At 57.9% G+C, this 11770-nt stretch overlaps 6 protein-coding genes across 6 annotated transcripts; 2 read left to right on the top strand and 4 right to left on the bottom strand.

Moving 5' to 3' along the window:
- Positions 1 to 216: 216 nt before the first annotated feature.
- On the bottom strand, positions 217 to 1682 carry BJ171DRAFT_503012 (uncharacterized protein). Its single transcript, XM_053110827.1, has 4 exons — positions 1272 to 1682; positions 707 to 759; positions 546 to 602; positions 217 to 433 (listed from the first exon to the last, which is right to left on the bottom strand). The coding sequence occupies exons 1-4, from the start codon at positions 1467 to 1469 to the stop codon at positions 346 to 348; spliced, it is 396 nt and encodes a 131-aa protein (XP_052967186.1). The 5' UTR covers positions 1470 to 1682; the 3' UTR covers positions 217 to 345.
- Positions 1683 to 2133: 451 nt separating this feature from the next.
- Positions 2134 to 3315, bottom strand: BJ171DRAFT_503008 (acyl carrier protein-like protein). The gene is made up of 3 exons (XM_053110826.1): positions 3052 to 3315; positions 2462 to 2611; positions 2134 to 2251 (listed from the first exon to the last, which is right to left on the bottom strand). The coding sequence occupies exons 1-3, from the start codon at positions 3271 to 3273 to the stop codon at positions 2225 to 2227; spliced, it is 399 nt and encodes a 132-aa protein (XP_052967185.1). The 5' UTR covers positions 3274 to 3315; the 3' UTR covers positions 2134 to 2224.
- Positions 3316 to 3568: 253 nt separating this feature from the next.
- On the top strand, positions 3569 to 6669 carry BJ171DRAFT_458782 (uncharacterized protein). The gene is made up of 12 exons (XM_053108386.1): positions 3569 to 3664; positions 3749 to 3805; positions 3927 to 4042; positions 4120 to 4213; positions 4326 to 4419; positions 4601 to 4738; positions 4852 to 4945; positions 5120 to 5242; positions 5352 to 5474; positions 5581 to 5683; positions 5838 to 6033; positions 6178 to 6669. The coding sequence occupies exons 1-12, from the start codon at positions 3601 to 3603 to the stop codon at positions 6452 to 6454; spliced, it is 1479 nt and encodes a 492-aa protein (XP_052967184.1). The 5' UTR covers positions 3569 to 3600; the 3' UTR covers positions 6455 to 6669.
- A 289-nt stretch (positions 6670 to 6958) lies between these two features.
- On the bottom strand, positions 6959 to 8153 carry BJ171DRAFT_503004 (splicing factor 3B subunit 5/RDS3 complex subunit 10). The gene is made up of 5 exons (XM_053110825.1): positions 8084 to 8153; positions 7901 to 7946; positions 7583 to 7706; positions 7392 to 7408; positions 6959 to 7249 (listed from the first exon to the last, which is right to left on the bottom strand). The coding sequence occupies exons 1-5, from the start codon at positions 8127 to 8129 to the stop codon at positions 7213 to 7215; spliced, it is 270 nt and encodes an 89-aa protein (XP_052967183.1). The 5' UTR covers positions 8130 to 8153; the 3' UTR covers positions 6959 to 7212.
- A 207-nt stretch (positions 8154 to 8360) lies between these two features.
- On the bottom strand, positions 8361 to 9575 carry BJ171DRAFT_503001 (uncharacterized protein). The gene is made up of 4 exons (XM_053110824.1): positions 9129 to 9575; positions 8793 to 8843; positions 8590 to 8680; positions 8361 to 8485 (listed from the first exon to the last, which is right to left on the bottom strand). Exons 1-4 carry the CDS (start codon positions 9521 to 9523, stop codon positions 8453 to 8455), a joined length of 570 nt encoding a protein of 189 aa, XP_052967182.1. The 5' UTR covers positions 9524 to 9575; the 3' UTR covers positions 8361 to 8452.
- A 421-nt stretch (positions 9576 to 9996) lies between these two features.
- On the top strand, positions 9997 to 11544 carry BJ171DRAFT_502997 (ribosomal protein L21e-domain-containing protein). Its single transcript, XM_053110823.1, has 5 exons — positions 9997 to 10080; positions 10392 to 10416; positions 10806 to 10965; positions 11070 to 11263; positions 11368 to 11544. The coding sequence occupies exons 2-5, from the start codon at positions 10401 to 10403 to the stop codon at positions 11478 to 11480; spliced, it is 483 nt and encodes a 160-aa protein (XP_052967181.1). The 5' UTR covers positions 9997 to 10080; positions 10392 to 10400; the 3' UTR covers positions 11481 to 11544.
- Positions 11545 to 11770: the final 226 nt, after the last annotated feature.

Here is an 11770-nt window from a genome sequence, read left to right as displayed (position 1 = left end):
CGCATCCATGCATCTCGTTGGCCCGGTGCCAGAGATCGCAGCAAGATCGCAGCAAGATCGCCTCTGGCGACACCGGCCCCGAGTGGCACCAGCCAGACCAGGTTGGCATGGCCCGCAAGGCTTCCGACTTTTGTCACCTCGGCGCTATCACGGCTCGTGTGTGCTCTCCCCGCTCGTCCAGCAAAGCGACCGGCATCTTTGCATCCCAAGAGACCGTTGTGGCGAGCCGGGTGTATTTTGATCCAGAGCGGAAACCAGATGTCGGCCAAACAACAGGAGGCAGGGAGGCGGCACCAGGCACTCGAGCACAGTTGCTGGCTTGGCGCCTCGTCGCGCTGATATATTCTAGAAAGTGAGTCGGCCCTGCTGCTCCATCTGGGCAGCAACCCAGTCCGATGTCTCGCGTCCAGAGGCGTGGTCCTGGGACAGTCGTCTGATGGACAAGGCAAGGTCTTGCTTCAGCAGCTGGGGGGCAGGGCTAGATCCGGTGTGCATCTACCGGCACACTGCGCAGAGCCACACACGAAAGCCCGACCGAGGCTCACCTGTTGAACTCGATGGGGATCTGGAACTCGTCGCATGTCTGGAGGAAGAACTCGTATCTGCAAGTGCACCAGTGACTGTCAGCGCTAATTCAGAGAGCGATTCGTCTCCCATTACTCTCATTTCCCATGCGGGTTGGAGCGAGGAGCGCATGCAAACGAACCTGTCGCGCTGGTCTAGCAGAAGATCCCGAGCATAGTTGGAGTCCAGATAGACCTGTGAAGCCACATCCACCCGTTGCGAGCGGTCAGCGTATGGACTACGAGCATGGATGCATCCGGCAGGGCTCGATCCATGGACGTCCCGCGACAACTAAGACTTTCGCAAATCAGAGGCCCGCTGAAAGGAACAGAACAGGCTCCAACATTCTATCGTCCAGGGTCCAGCAGCTGAAATTGATTTTGAAGCGCTTTGAAACACTCCTGGGCTACCAGTAAGAGCGATATCCATGGACTCTGGTAATCCAGGCATGTCCAGACAGCAGTGCCCAGTCTGCTGGGTCTCCGAGCTGAGCCTTCCTTGATACGCATCCGTTCCGACGGCGATCCAATAAATCGAGAACGGAGCCAGCATCCAAACCATGGTCGATGGTGCATCCGGTGTCCTCCCCGTCCGCGGTTTGCTCGTGGTCGATCCGTGTGTATCCAGTATAGAGCACCGGCGAGCTCCCTGCTGCAGAGTACGCTTGATATCGATGTGGCCCATCGGACACACCCCACGAGACCCACCTGCTCCTCGGCAACCTTGGCGGCATCGCACAGAGAGTTCAGGATGGACTCATCGATGCCGCGCTTGGTCCAGTGTTTCGGGGGAGGCGGGGACTTGCGGTGGGAAAGACGAACAGGGACCATGGCGGGCATGGGCTGGCGAAGCGCCTGGGTTCGGGCGCGAGCGCATGCCGAGAGGACCGATTGTTTGAACAGCATGGCTGATGGCAGCAGAGGCACACGGCGTGAGGATCGGCCCAAGACCAGGATTGGGTCCGAGGAAGGGTCTCGACGCAGGCTCGAGTGATGCGGGAGTTGTGAATGCAGCGATCGACGCAGCCGGCAATGCGGCAGCGAATGTATGCAGACGAGCACGGTCGCCGTGGCGATAGATCCTACCGGCGGTATCGCTTGTTGCTGGATTGAGTCTCCACAGGAAGATGCTCTTGCCTGTCGAGCTGCCAGCAGGATATGTCGACTTGGGGCGGCGCGCTCGAAAACGCAAAATGAGTCCTTAATATGCGCGTGGCGCAGACGACATCCCTCCTGGCTGGGGATTGACCGCTTTGGTGCCAGGCAGCGCATGAACAACACCCACTCGCACCGCCGGCCCTGATGCATCGTGCGATGGCATCGGATCCAGGAGGAGAGGCCGCGCGGCTCACGCACATCGATGTGATGTGGACGCAGCTGCATCGCTCGCATCGCATCACGCACATCGCATCGCATCGCATCCAACGTGATACCCGGACACATTCTCAACGTCGACGCTGCCGCACATCTATCGCCGACGCCATCAGTATCAGCATCAGCTCCATGAAAAAAAGGCCCCAGCCCATGACTCTCATTCTCAATCAGACGACTGGCTCTCATCCGACTCGAGTGCTCGGAAATTCGGGGGTCCCGTGTTTTTCTTGGAAGTGTACAGGCAAAATGATAAATATGCAGCTCAGTCGCATTTCAGTCGGAACACTCTACATGGCATTCTTGTTGGCGTAGATCTACAGGCCGGTGGCGAGAGAAACACAGCAGCGCACGCATCAGTATGCGATCGGCAGCAGCAGAGATCTCGGCGCGTCAACAGAGTCACAGGAGGACAAGCAGCCCGGCCCCGCGGTGGATCCACCCTGGTCCAATCCAATCCGCAGTGCTCGGTGCTCGCACATGTCATCGAGAGCGGCGGTCGCTTGCTTGGCACACCACGCGCTTACCTTCTCCACGGCCTGGCGAACAGTGTAAATCTCCTCGGCATCGCGATCCGGGATCTCAATGTTGAACTCGTCCTCGAGGGCCATGGTGATCTCGACCTGGTCGAGCGAATCGAGTCCGAGGTCGTTCACAAAGTGAGCGTCCAGGTTGAGCTGAGGCAGAAATCCAAGCCAAGATGTGCAGTTGTCCAGGTTTCAGAAAGGAAAAGGATAACATACAGCGGTCAGAGATCGCAACAGACATGACCCGTGCACACAGGCAATGCTGAGCGAGATATCCAATCATCCGCCGCGGCCGAACGCTGATCGCGACAGTCGCCATCTGGAGCAGCTTGGCCCCATATGCCGAAACACAACATTCGAGCTAGGCGGCACAGCATTCCCCAGATCACATCGAGACTGATGCCGAGCCGCGCCGAGTATCCACGCTGTTCGGGTCCGTCGGCTGCCCGTCCGAAGCTGGAGCGCCCCGATCGCTTGACAGCGCGGCGATCAGGCCAGCCCCCAACCCCAAGCCCGGGGCTGCAAACCACTGACAGATCTCGCCCGAGACGCACATCTCACCCACCCTGCATCCCGCCCGATCAACCAACCTTCGAGCCATCGACCTTGTCAAAGTCCTTCAGGAGGAGGATCACTCGGTCCTCGATTTGCTGAACAGAGAGCGGAGCAGGGCCGGCCGAGTACAGTCTGGTCAAGACACTGGGGGTGAACTTGAATTGTTGCGCGAGGCTGACGGGGCCACGGACCGACGCAGCGGCAGGGCGGAAGAAAACGGGCTTGAAGGCCGCGGCGGCACGGAAGACTCGGGACATGGCTCTGGATATGTGGTGGGCGCTGGATGCTGGCTGGACCGGGCAAAGGCAGAGGCGGGGCAGCGCCGGCCTGCGTCAAGGCAAAAAAACGGACCGCCCTGGCGAGCAGGCCGCGCGAAATGAAATTAATAGAGCGCACGTGAGCCTGCGGGCCGGGACGGATGGGGAGCCGCCATGAGCGAGAGCAGGCGAGGGCGGGCGAGAGCGGGCGAGGGCAGACAGAGGACAAGCGTGGGAACGCCCGCCGATATCGTGGAGGACGCACCCCGGCAGCGGCACGGTCACTGCTTGGCTCCTGTTTCGCACCGCAAGGACGGCGATAGAGCCATGGAAGGAATCGGATCCGTGGGCATCTGGGGCTTCTCCAAATCCATTGATCTGCAAGATCGAGGTAGGCACACGCGCAGGCACTCGCCATCCGATGCGTCCGAGCAAACACCGTCGATGATCGCTGCTCACCTCGCGCTATCCCCAGATTCCATCAACGAAGAACATGTCTACCAGAGTATAAACGATGGGCGATCCGGGCGAGGTCTGTTCCCAGTCACGGCCCGAGAAATACAGGGAACCACGCGTCTGGTCTGCCGCTTGTTCCCAGGAGCACAGAGCCAAGTCCGCTGCCTCACTCCCACACACTTCTCCAAACAATGTAGACGATGAACTGCATCGAGATGGCAGTCACGACATTCTTCTGATTGGAAGCATCGATTCGAGGCACTTGATGAAGACCATTAGCCGGGCGCATCGCCACGAGCCCACAAAGCTCAATGTAACGAATCTGCACAGCGTTGGGAGATGTGAGCTGGCGCTCGCGATACACCCGTCTGACCCTTCCATTTTGTCCAGTTCTTCGTCATGGAGCCACACGTTTGTCAGCTGGCCCGACACATGGCGTTGCTGCTGCTCTTTCTCGACCATTCCAACGACCTTGGGCTCCAGGGTATGGATCCGAACTGTCGATGGCGCGGTGCTTGCATTGATGTGGAGCACCTGTGCTTTGCCATTCACGAGGGAGTCGGAGAGATAACACCGCCTGCTGTTCTCTTTGGCAGAGCGGTGCGAGCTCTTCATGGATATCTATGGCAACACTATGATGCGCGAAAAATCAGCGGACTGGGTCAAGCTCAAAACACCCGAAATGATCAGGTACTGTTGCTCGCCGCGGATATGGTGCTGGCATCATGGTCTTGCCCTGGACTTTGGATCGATTACTGAATGGATCGGTCGACGTGGCGATTTACTCTCAAAGGGCGCTCGGAGTCACTTTTGCGCCACAGGGATGCACCGGACACTAACAGCAAATGATTGCGCCGATATTTCTCCTCAGAGCGGTCACGGACGGCACCGGGTTTCTCGCCTCGATATTCACCTTCAACCACCTGAGATTTAGGGAGCGCGATGATCTTGAGTTTGTGTTCAAGTTTTGGCAGGATCCCAAGCGAAAATACGAGGCGAGCAAGCTTTGGTACGGATTGCTTGATCACGGGCGCCAGCGAACGGAATCAAACCGCAGCAAAGCGAGCCGCAACCGCTGCAGCTGTGCGCAGGACACCCAGCTGAAGCCTGTCACTATCATAGGGAATATCGGGTACGCAGGCATCTTGGCATCCGGTTCGACCACCGCGAGAATGCATTCGATTGGGACTATCACATGAAGATTCCAGAGAGCGGGGTAAGTTCGATCCAATGCTCGAGGCCGTGAGAGTAGCAGCGAGGGATGGGTTTGGGCGAAGGATGTGCTCAATCCGCTCGAAGTGGACACTGAGCACACAGACAGAGTCCGATACAGCCGCTCATTTCCTGTCGCGCACGCACCCATGCCGATACACTTCCACGACACCTCCAGAAATCGGTTCTGAGCAAGCACGAGTACCTAAAGTGGCGATCGCACGGAATTGGCTTTGAGATCCGCGAGAGTTCCCATGAGCACTCGAACCGCACGATGGCGACCGTCGATGGGATGAAAGAGGTAGATGCTACTCTCACAGCGGATCGTCGTACGAGCCATCTGCCTTCAGTCACCCGCACCGACAACTGCAAATGCAGGCAGTGAGATTCACGCGCATGCTCTGGACTAGGATGGATTGACGGTCAGCAAATGGGGCTACTTTAGCGACATTGTGATGGGTCCCTATGTGGCATTTGGACTCGACAGCGAAAACAAAGACCTGATCAAGACAAAGAACGGCGTCTTTACCAAGGTAGGACGTCCATCGGGCCCAGTTGTGAGAAATCGAGCGGTGTCCCAGCCCAAAACCAGCCACCATCGATTCCCAGGCTCACAGCGAACCTGCTCGATCCGGACAGACGGCGACCGATGTGACCGAGTTCAACATCAAGGGCATGATGTACGAGCTCGAAACGAATGCAGAATACAAGGAGGGACAGCCCATGCTGCTGAGTGATCCGGGTACGCAGCCCTCGGAGACGGCGCACGCCGCTGGTTGTCTCTGCCGGAGATGGCATGCGGCAAGGTGCTTCCATGAGCCGATGCAAAGGCACCAAAAGCGCCCCCGACTCATCTCAGTGTCTCTCAAACGGCTGAACGCCCGACCTGGCGACAGACGCCAAGATGTACAGGGCCCAGGACCACGTCCAGATCCATTTTCTGCCCTGTGACTTTGGATACCTCCTCAAGAAGAAGCAAAAGTTTGTGCGCAAGTTCAGGAGCATATTTTTAGGCGCGTTGATGGCTCATCGCCTGCCACATCTGGCAGAGCTTATGGACACAGACGGCCTCCTGATTGTCGAAAATGCGCAGTGAGTACATGTCTGGTCTGCAAGTACCGCAGCTGGTGGCATGGCCGGGTGCTCTCGGGCGTGCGCTAATGACTGGCTCTGGACACGATGACCCTACTTCAACATCGCACTTTCTCGATCCGGTGGCCGGCTTGGTTGGCGCAGATTCGTTCTCGACTTGAACAGCGATCAAAAAGAGGAATATGAAAGGAGAGTCGCAGGAATGGCCACGGAGGCGGGGCTGGAACAGACTCAGGTGTCGGGAGGCATCTCTCATCACTTTGTCTTCAAGCGTCGTGCGGCTGGAGCTCAATCGCCGCCTGAAAATGTCGTCTCTGTCCAAGCTGGAGTCGTGGAGGCAACTGCTGGTCTCGAGCAGCTCTCGACGAACAGTCTTGCTGATCAAGAAGTACTCGAACTCAGCAGCACTAGTACTTCTTGAGAGTGAAGAGCCAGACGCCTGGATCTGGTCGGTGGGAAGATACGTCTCGAGCAAGGAGTATCCAACGAAGTATCAAATCAGGTGGATAAAAGTAGAGGCGTTGACATCTGGCCATAGATACAGTTTGTTCAGAACGAAGCGGGGCAGTGTGCTCTCTGAGTGTCCCTCAGAGTGGTCCGTAGGTCCTGGTGGGCAGGCCATGCGATTGCGTCCAGTCTCGAGCTGTTCTTGGCTTTGGGAGCAGTCTCAAATACACTCGTCCATCTCCTGTGGCGGCGATCGACTCGCATTCTGAGATCATGTTTCTGGCTGCATTGACGTCGCGATGCGGGAGCGTGGTGCATTGATCCGACCGGCTGGACAGCTCCGAACATAGTGTGGTTCCTCGGCGCCAGGACGGACGATGGATAGGATGCATTCAGGATCCTGAAAGCGACGACTCTGACTCCAACCAGGGTGTCCCGCTTCATTTTGTGTGCACTGCATGACTGAGTCCGGCACCTTGCCAGCACTCTCGAGACGATCGGTCGGACAGCACCAAGCGGATTGTATTGCGTACACCTTGGAAAGATGGCCGAATGATGAGCAAATCTGGATGGAGTCACGATGTGGGTGAGGAGTGATCCGGGACGGTGAGGCGGGTTGGTCGTCACCACGCTGGATCGGGCTGGAACAGACAAAACACAGTCGAGTGCCCTCCGGCTCGATGTGGCTCGCCGCCACATCCAACTGCTCCTGGGTCATATAACAGGTATGAGCTATTCGTCGTCGTCATCTCGGGCAGGTGGTGGTCCGCTGACGACAGGGGAAGGGAGACGATACCAGAGTTAATGCCCGAGAGCCGACGGCACAGGAGATCCGAGCGCATCGACAAGTCAATTGATATAGCAAAGACGAGAGGAAATGACGGATGCCAAGAATTTCGGCAGGTTCTCACCAGGGTCTCAGCATTTTCTGGCAAGGCAAGTTGGATGCGGAGAAATCAGACGAGATCAGATACGTGCTCAATGTGCGTTTTGCAGGAAGGGACGGACGATCGCCAAGTCTCGGAGACAAACGATCCAGGGCATGACAACTCGGGCAGCAGCAGGATCGCCACGACGTGCCCGATTAGATCCACCCGCTCACCTCCAGCATGTTGAATCGTGCCCGTCCGATGCTCTCGTTTTCGGCGACGGAGATGTAGGCGATCAGCGAGTTGTGGCCGATGTATGCGGCGTAGGAATCGCGGTGTTGGTTGGTGAGCCATTCGCTGGAAGATGAGGCGGTTGATATGGCATGTCGATTGGGTGGTATCGCCGCAGAGACCGATGGGTTGTCCAGCAGCAGTGTTGAGATCGATATCGATGTCGAAGGATAGACGACAAGTCAGAAGAAGCCAAGAACAGATCCGATACTGGGGCGAATGCGACGGTCGGCTTGCTGTGGGCTGGGCGGATCACTCACTATCGGGTGGTGTCGGCATGGCCCGTTCCGACCTGCTTGGATTGCACTGCAGCGGGACGGAGTCGAATGGTCAGCGATCAGGCATACCAGATATGCCAGGCATTCCAGACATACCAAGCACACCACAAGCGCACTGCAGACATGCGAGGCACACCGGCTACATCGGGCGGTGCGGGGACTCACAGTGCTCGAGTTGAGCGTTGATGTTGTATGCAGCGCTTCCGCCCATTGCAGAAATCCGACCGAAGCGAGATGGAGAGGCAAGGAGCGACGACAGCAGGCGCCCGGCAAATCCAGCATTTGGCCATTCGCTCCCTCTGGACACCGCGTCTGAATCCGATCCGCCGCCCACACAGCACCAGCGCCAGCACCAGCCAAAGCCATGGGGTCTGGCAGCTGAGCACCCGCCCCGCGAGCGATGCTCCAGAATCACGCAGGAGGTGCACGGACACGAAGCGACTGTCGTCGATGATGCACAGGTGTGATATTGAAATGTACACAGATACGGGAAAGCCGTCAGCATGAATGTATTTCCCGAGTTACACGATATGTTTAATCATCATTCTCAACGACTTCCTCGTCACCCTGTGAATGTGGAGGGAGTCAGGGGATCAGTGTCTGCGTTTGGCCACGTCCGATCGATCATGCAACTGCCAGGGCCTCATCAAGTCAAGGGTTCAACTACTTACGCCAGCAGCAGCCTTAGAGCGCTTTCTCTTGACACGGCCAGCACGGCCACCACCATAGGGCGAGGTGAGGGCAAAGTCAATGTGCTTTTGGCTGCAGCGCGAGCAAAAAAAAAAAACCAAGTCAGCCAGTTGCGAGAGCAGTGATCCGGTCATTGCGTCGCACGATGTTAACCCTGCACATCCAGCACGACAGCGAAACCAACCTGTCGAGACGAACAACGAACGAGGGAACGTTGACGATCTGCTTGCCAACACTGCACAGCACAAGGGGAGGGGTAAAGGTTGAGGAATCGACATCAGTATCAAGTCGAAAGCCACATCCGGCGCTTGACCAGCATGCCACACCGACAGGGGGAGGGATTGAAGCCCCAACTTCAAAGTTTGCTCCGGGTTGTCGTCCGCTATCCTGCTGTACCCGGCGCATCACCGAAAGGGCACAACCGCACTCTAGGGGGGGGGCGGGGTTCCACGTCATCCTGTTGCAGATTGCTGTCGCTCAATCCGGGCGATTCGAGGAGAGAGAGGGAGCCAGGCCGTACCGAATGTGTCTCTGGCGGATCAGGACACGGGCGTGGTGGATGGACTTGGCAAGACCGAGCTTGAAGACCTGGGTCTGGAGACGGCGCTCCAAGAAATCCTCGATCTTGAGGGCAAGCACGTAATCAAGACGGGCCTTGGTCTCGTCGAGGACACCGATGCGGATGAGACGGCGGATCAGAGCGTTGCCCTCAAAGAGACGCTTGGGGTCCTTGGAGTCGAGGGTGAGAAGCTCACGAGCGGCACGGCGGATGTTGGAGAGCGAGAGACCAATGCGGTAGATCTCACGCTTGCTCTTGAGACCGTATTCACCGGCGAGCTTGATCTCCTGGTCGAGACGAGCGGCCTCGTAGGGACGCTTGGGGACCTTGGCGGTCTTGGAGTAGTTGTGGACCATGATGAATGTCGCCTCCTCTTTCTTGCAGCAAAAGAAATGGAATTAGGCAAAGGGAAAGGGAGGGAAAGCAGACGGATGCACCCAGGCCATCACTTTTACCCACTGCGACCGGCCTGGCTGCGTCTGCACTGACGGCCACGAAAAAAGAACGCATTACGTAAGGAGGCAGCAAATGCGCCACGCGCCGTGAGTGGCTGTCGGGAATATGTCCGATACAAGCCACGCGGGCCACCTGACTTGCACATGCCGTGGCTTGGGCGCGTGGCGTTTTTTTTCTCGCGGCGAGGGCGAGCCCGGCGAGAACGCTCTCGCGGCGGCGCCAGTGTGGCCGAGAGCGGCAGCGAGGCTGGCGAGGGCCGTGCGAGAGCGCAGCGAGGGGGCCTGGCGAGGACCGGCTTCTCGCTGCCTGCCGCCTCGGTCTCGCAGCACCAAAGTCTTTGGCCCGGCCATTGCGATGCTCCCTCTTTCCTCTTCCCTTTTTTGTTCCTCCCTGGCTTCCGCATAACCAACATCGCCTTGGTTCGGATCACCGTCAACGGTCACTCTATCTCCACCAGGTACGGCCCGTCTGCGAGGCAGCCGCAGGCCAGGATGAAGCCACCGATGCGCTGCGCCAGAGACCGAGCTCGAGCCCTGTGGCGATCGTACTGGAGGACGGATATCAGCGGACCCGCAGCGGACGAGATGCGTCGCCGTCGTCGTGGCAGCTTTCCCAGCACAGACATTGGCATTGGTGTCCTTTTTCGGGACCCAGCGCTGCCATATCCGCAGTCGATTCACAGGGCATCGTTTTCGGAGACTGCGACACTGCTGTGCAAGCGACAGAGCTGGTTCCTGACTGTTTCCGTTTCTGTATGTCGCATTTCAGTTTTTGAAGATGCCTCACTCCTTTGGTATGTATCCGGCCGCAGCCCTCGATCTTGGACCAAACCCCGTCAGCCGGATCCTGTGGCAGTCAAAGTAGTTTGTGGACACGGAGAGGCCGGCCGCCTTCGATCGAACCTCGGATGGCTGGATCAGTGGCGGCTCGACGCAAGACACGGATCTCGGCACAACCAGCGGCTGACCAAGAGCTGCAGCCGCATCCGACAATACACACATCGCGGCACTGCATAATATAGTGGCATCGATCGTATTGATCCCGGATCCGCCAGCACCTCCGCAACACTCGACATCGACTCGATCCTCGACTGGCCTCTCTTAGTCCACTACCGAGGTGGAACCGCAAACGCCCAGGCACCCGGCGTCCTCTAACGTCTCCGTCGTCCACCGATGTCCGCAGGTCTCCGCGCTCGCACCCGTCACTTGTTCAAGCGTGACTTCCGCACTGGCGGCCCTATCAAGCTGTCCACCTACCTTATCACCTACAAGGTCGGCGACATTGTTGATATCAAGGCCAACGGTGCTGTCCAGAAGGGCATGCCCCACAAGTACTACCAGGGGTACGTTTGCCCGCCATGGCGCTAGAAGCGCTCTGCTGTGCTTTTGGCTCCGGAACTGTTGCTGACCATCCCGTCGGTATTCTCTGTCGATTTGCCGCCAACAGCAAGACTGGTGTCATCTACAACGTCACCAAGAGCTCCGTCGGTGTCATCATCCACAAGCAGGTCGGCAACCGCTACATGGAGAAGCGCGTTAACCTCCGCATCGAGCACATCAAGCACTCGAACTGCCGCCTCGACTTCCTGAAGCGTGTCAAGGAGAACGCTGCCAAGAAGGTCGCTGCTCGCCAGAACGGCAGTAAGTAGTCGCTTGCGCTTCGATCTATACCGGGAAACCCGCTTCACAGCAGCGATTGCGGGCATGTGTCTGACCAGTAGGTTCTCTCCGTCTCCTCCACTCAGCCACTGCTGTCGTCAAGCGCTCTCCTGTCCAGCCCCGCGCCGCTCACCACGTCTCGACCGTTGGCAACTTCCCCGAGACCCTCTCTCCCGTTCCCTACGAGACCCTTGTGTAAACATGCATGATCATGTGCGCCGCAATAAAAACTGGTTTGAAGAACACGCTTCGTGAATCCACCTATTTTTTACTTTTTTCTCCATCAGATGGGTCTGTTCATTGGGCTTTTGCCTTAGCGTCCCGTTCGGGGTGAACTCACCCATATCCCTGTGTGGTGCGGTTTGGGATGCGGGCTCTCGGTGTGCCTCGAGAGCGTTGTGGGAGTGGAAGAGCTGTCCTTTGACCACCAGCATGCGCTCACAGGTGACCAATACTCCCGAGCAAGACCATGCCGGTCAAGTCCCGGGT

This window comes from Polychytrium aggregatum (assembly GCF_025602895.1).
Source record: "Polychytrium aggregatum strain JEL109 chromosome Unknown BJ171scaffold_16, whole genome shotgun sequence".
NCBI classification, from domain to species: domain Eukaryota; kingdom Fungi; phylum Chytridiomycota; class Chytridiomycetes; order Polychytriales; genus Polychytrium; species Polychytrium aggregatum.
Note: the sequence above shows the minus strand (reverse complement) of the source record. Positions and strands in the feature narration are given on the sequence as shown.

Coding starts and splice junctions, on each gene's coding strand:
- BJ171DRAFT_503012 (XM_053110827.1), bottom strand. CDS start 1,469: ATGCTGTTCAAACAATCGGTCCTCTCGGCATGCGCTCGCGCCCGAACC. Junction 760..1,271: donor CCAAGGTTGCCGAGGAGCAG/GTGGGTCTCGTG, acceptor GTGGCTTCACAG/GTCTATCTGGACTCCAACTA. Junction 603..706: donor CTGCTAGACCAGCGCGACAG/GTTCGTTTGCAT, acceptor GTGCACTTGCAG/ATACGAGTTCTTCCTCCAGA.
- BJ171DRAFT_503008 (XM_053110826.1), bottom strand. CDS start 3,273: ATGTCCCGAGTCTTCCGTGCCGCCGCGGCCTTCAAGCCCGTTTTCTTC. Junction 2,612..3,051: donor ACAAGGTCGATGGCTCGAAG/GTTGGTTGATCG, acceptor TTTCTGCCTCAG/CTCAACCTGGACGCTCACTT. Junction 2,252..2,461: donor TTCGCCAGGCCGTGGAGAAG/GTAAGCGCGTGG, acceptor ACCGGCCTGTAG/ATCTACGCCAACAAGAATGC.
- BJ171DRAFT_458782 (XM_053108386.1), top strand. CDS start 3,601: ATGGAAGGAATCGGATCCGTGGGCATCTGGGGCTTCTCCAAATCCATT. Junction 3,665..3,748: donor CATTGATCTGCAAGATCGAG/GTAGGCACACGC, acceptor CGCTATCCCCAG/ATTCCATCAACGAAGAACAT. Junction 4,739..4,851: donor TACGAGGCGAGCAAGCTTTG/GTACGGATTGCT, acceptor TCACTATCATAG/GGAATATCGGGTACGCAGGC.
- BJ171DRAFT_503004 (XM_053110825.1), bottom strand. CDS start 8,129: ATGGGCGGAAGCGCTGCATACAACATCAACGCTCAACTCGAGCACT. Junction 7,947..8,083: donor CAACGCTCAACTCGAGCACT/GTGAGTCCCCGC, acceptor GTCCCGCTGCAG/TGCAATCCAAGCAGGTCGGA. Junction 7,707..7,900: donor CATGCCGACACCACCCGATA/GTGAGTGATCCG, acceptor CTCATCTTCCAG/CGAATGGCTCACCAACCAAC.
- BJ171DRAFT_503001 (XM_053110824.1), bottom strand. CDS start 9,523: ATGGTCCACAACTACTCCAAGACCGCCAAGGTCCCCAAGCGTCCCTAC. Junction 8,844..9,128: donor ATCCGCCAGAGACACATTCG/GTACGGCCTGGC, acceptor TGTGCTGTGCAG/TGTTGGCAAGCAGATCGTCA. Junction 8,681..8,792: donor TTCGTTGTTCGTCTCGACAG/GTTGGTTTCGCT, acceptor CTCGCGCTGCAG/CCAAAAGCACATTGACTTTG.
- BJ171DRAFT_502997 (XM_053110823.1), top strand. Junction 10,966..11,069: donor CCCCACAAGTACTACCAGGG/GTACGTTTGCCC, acceptor TGCCGCCAACAG/CAAGACTGGTGTCATCTACA. Junction 11,264..11,367: donor CGCTGCTCGCCAGAACGGCA/GTAAGTAGTCGC, acceptor TCCTCCACTCAG/CCACTGCTGTCGTCAAGCGC.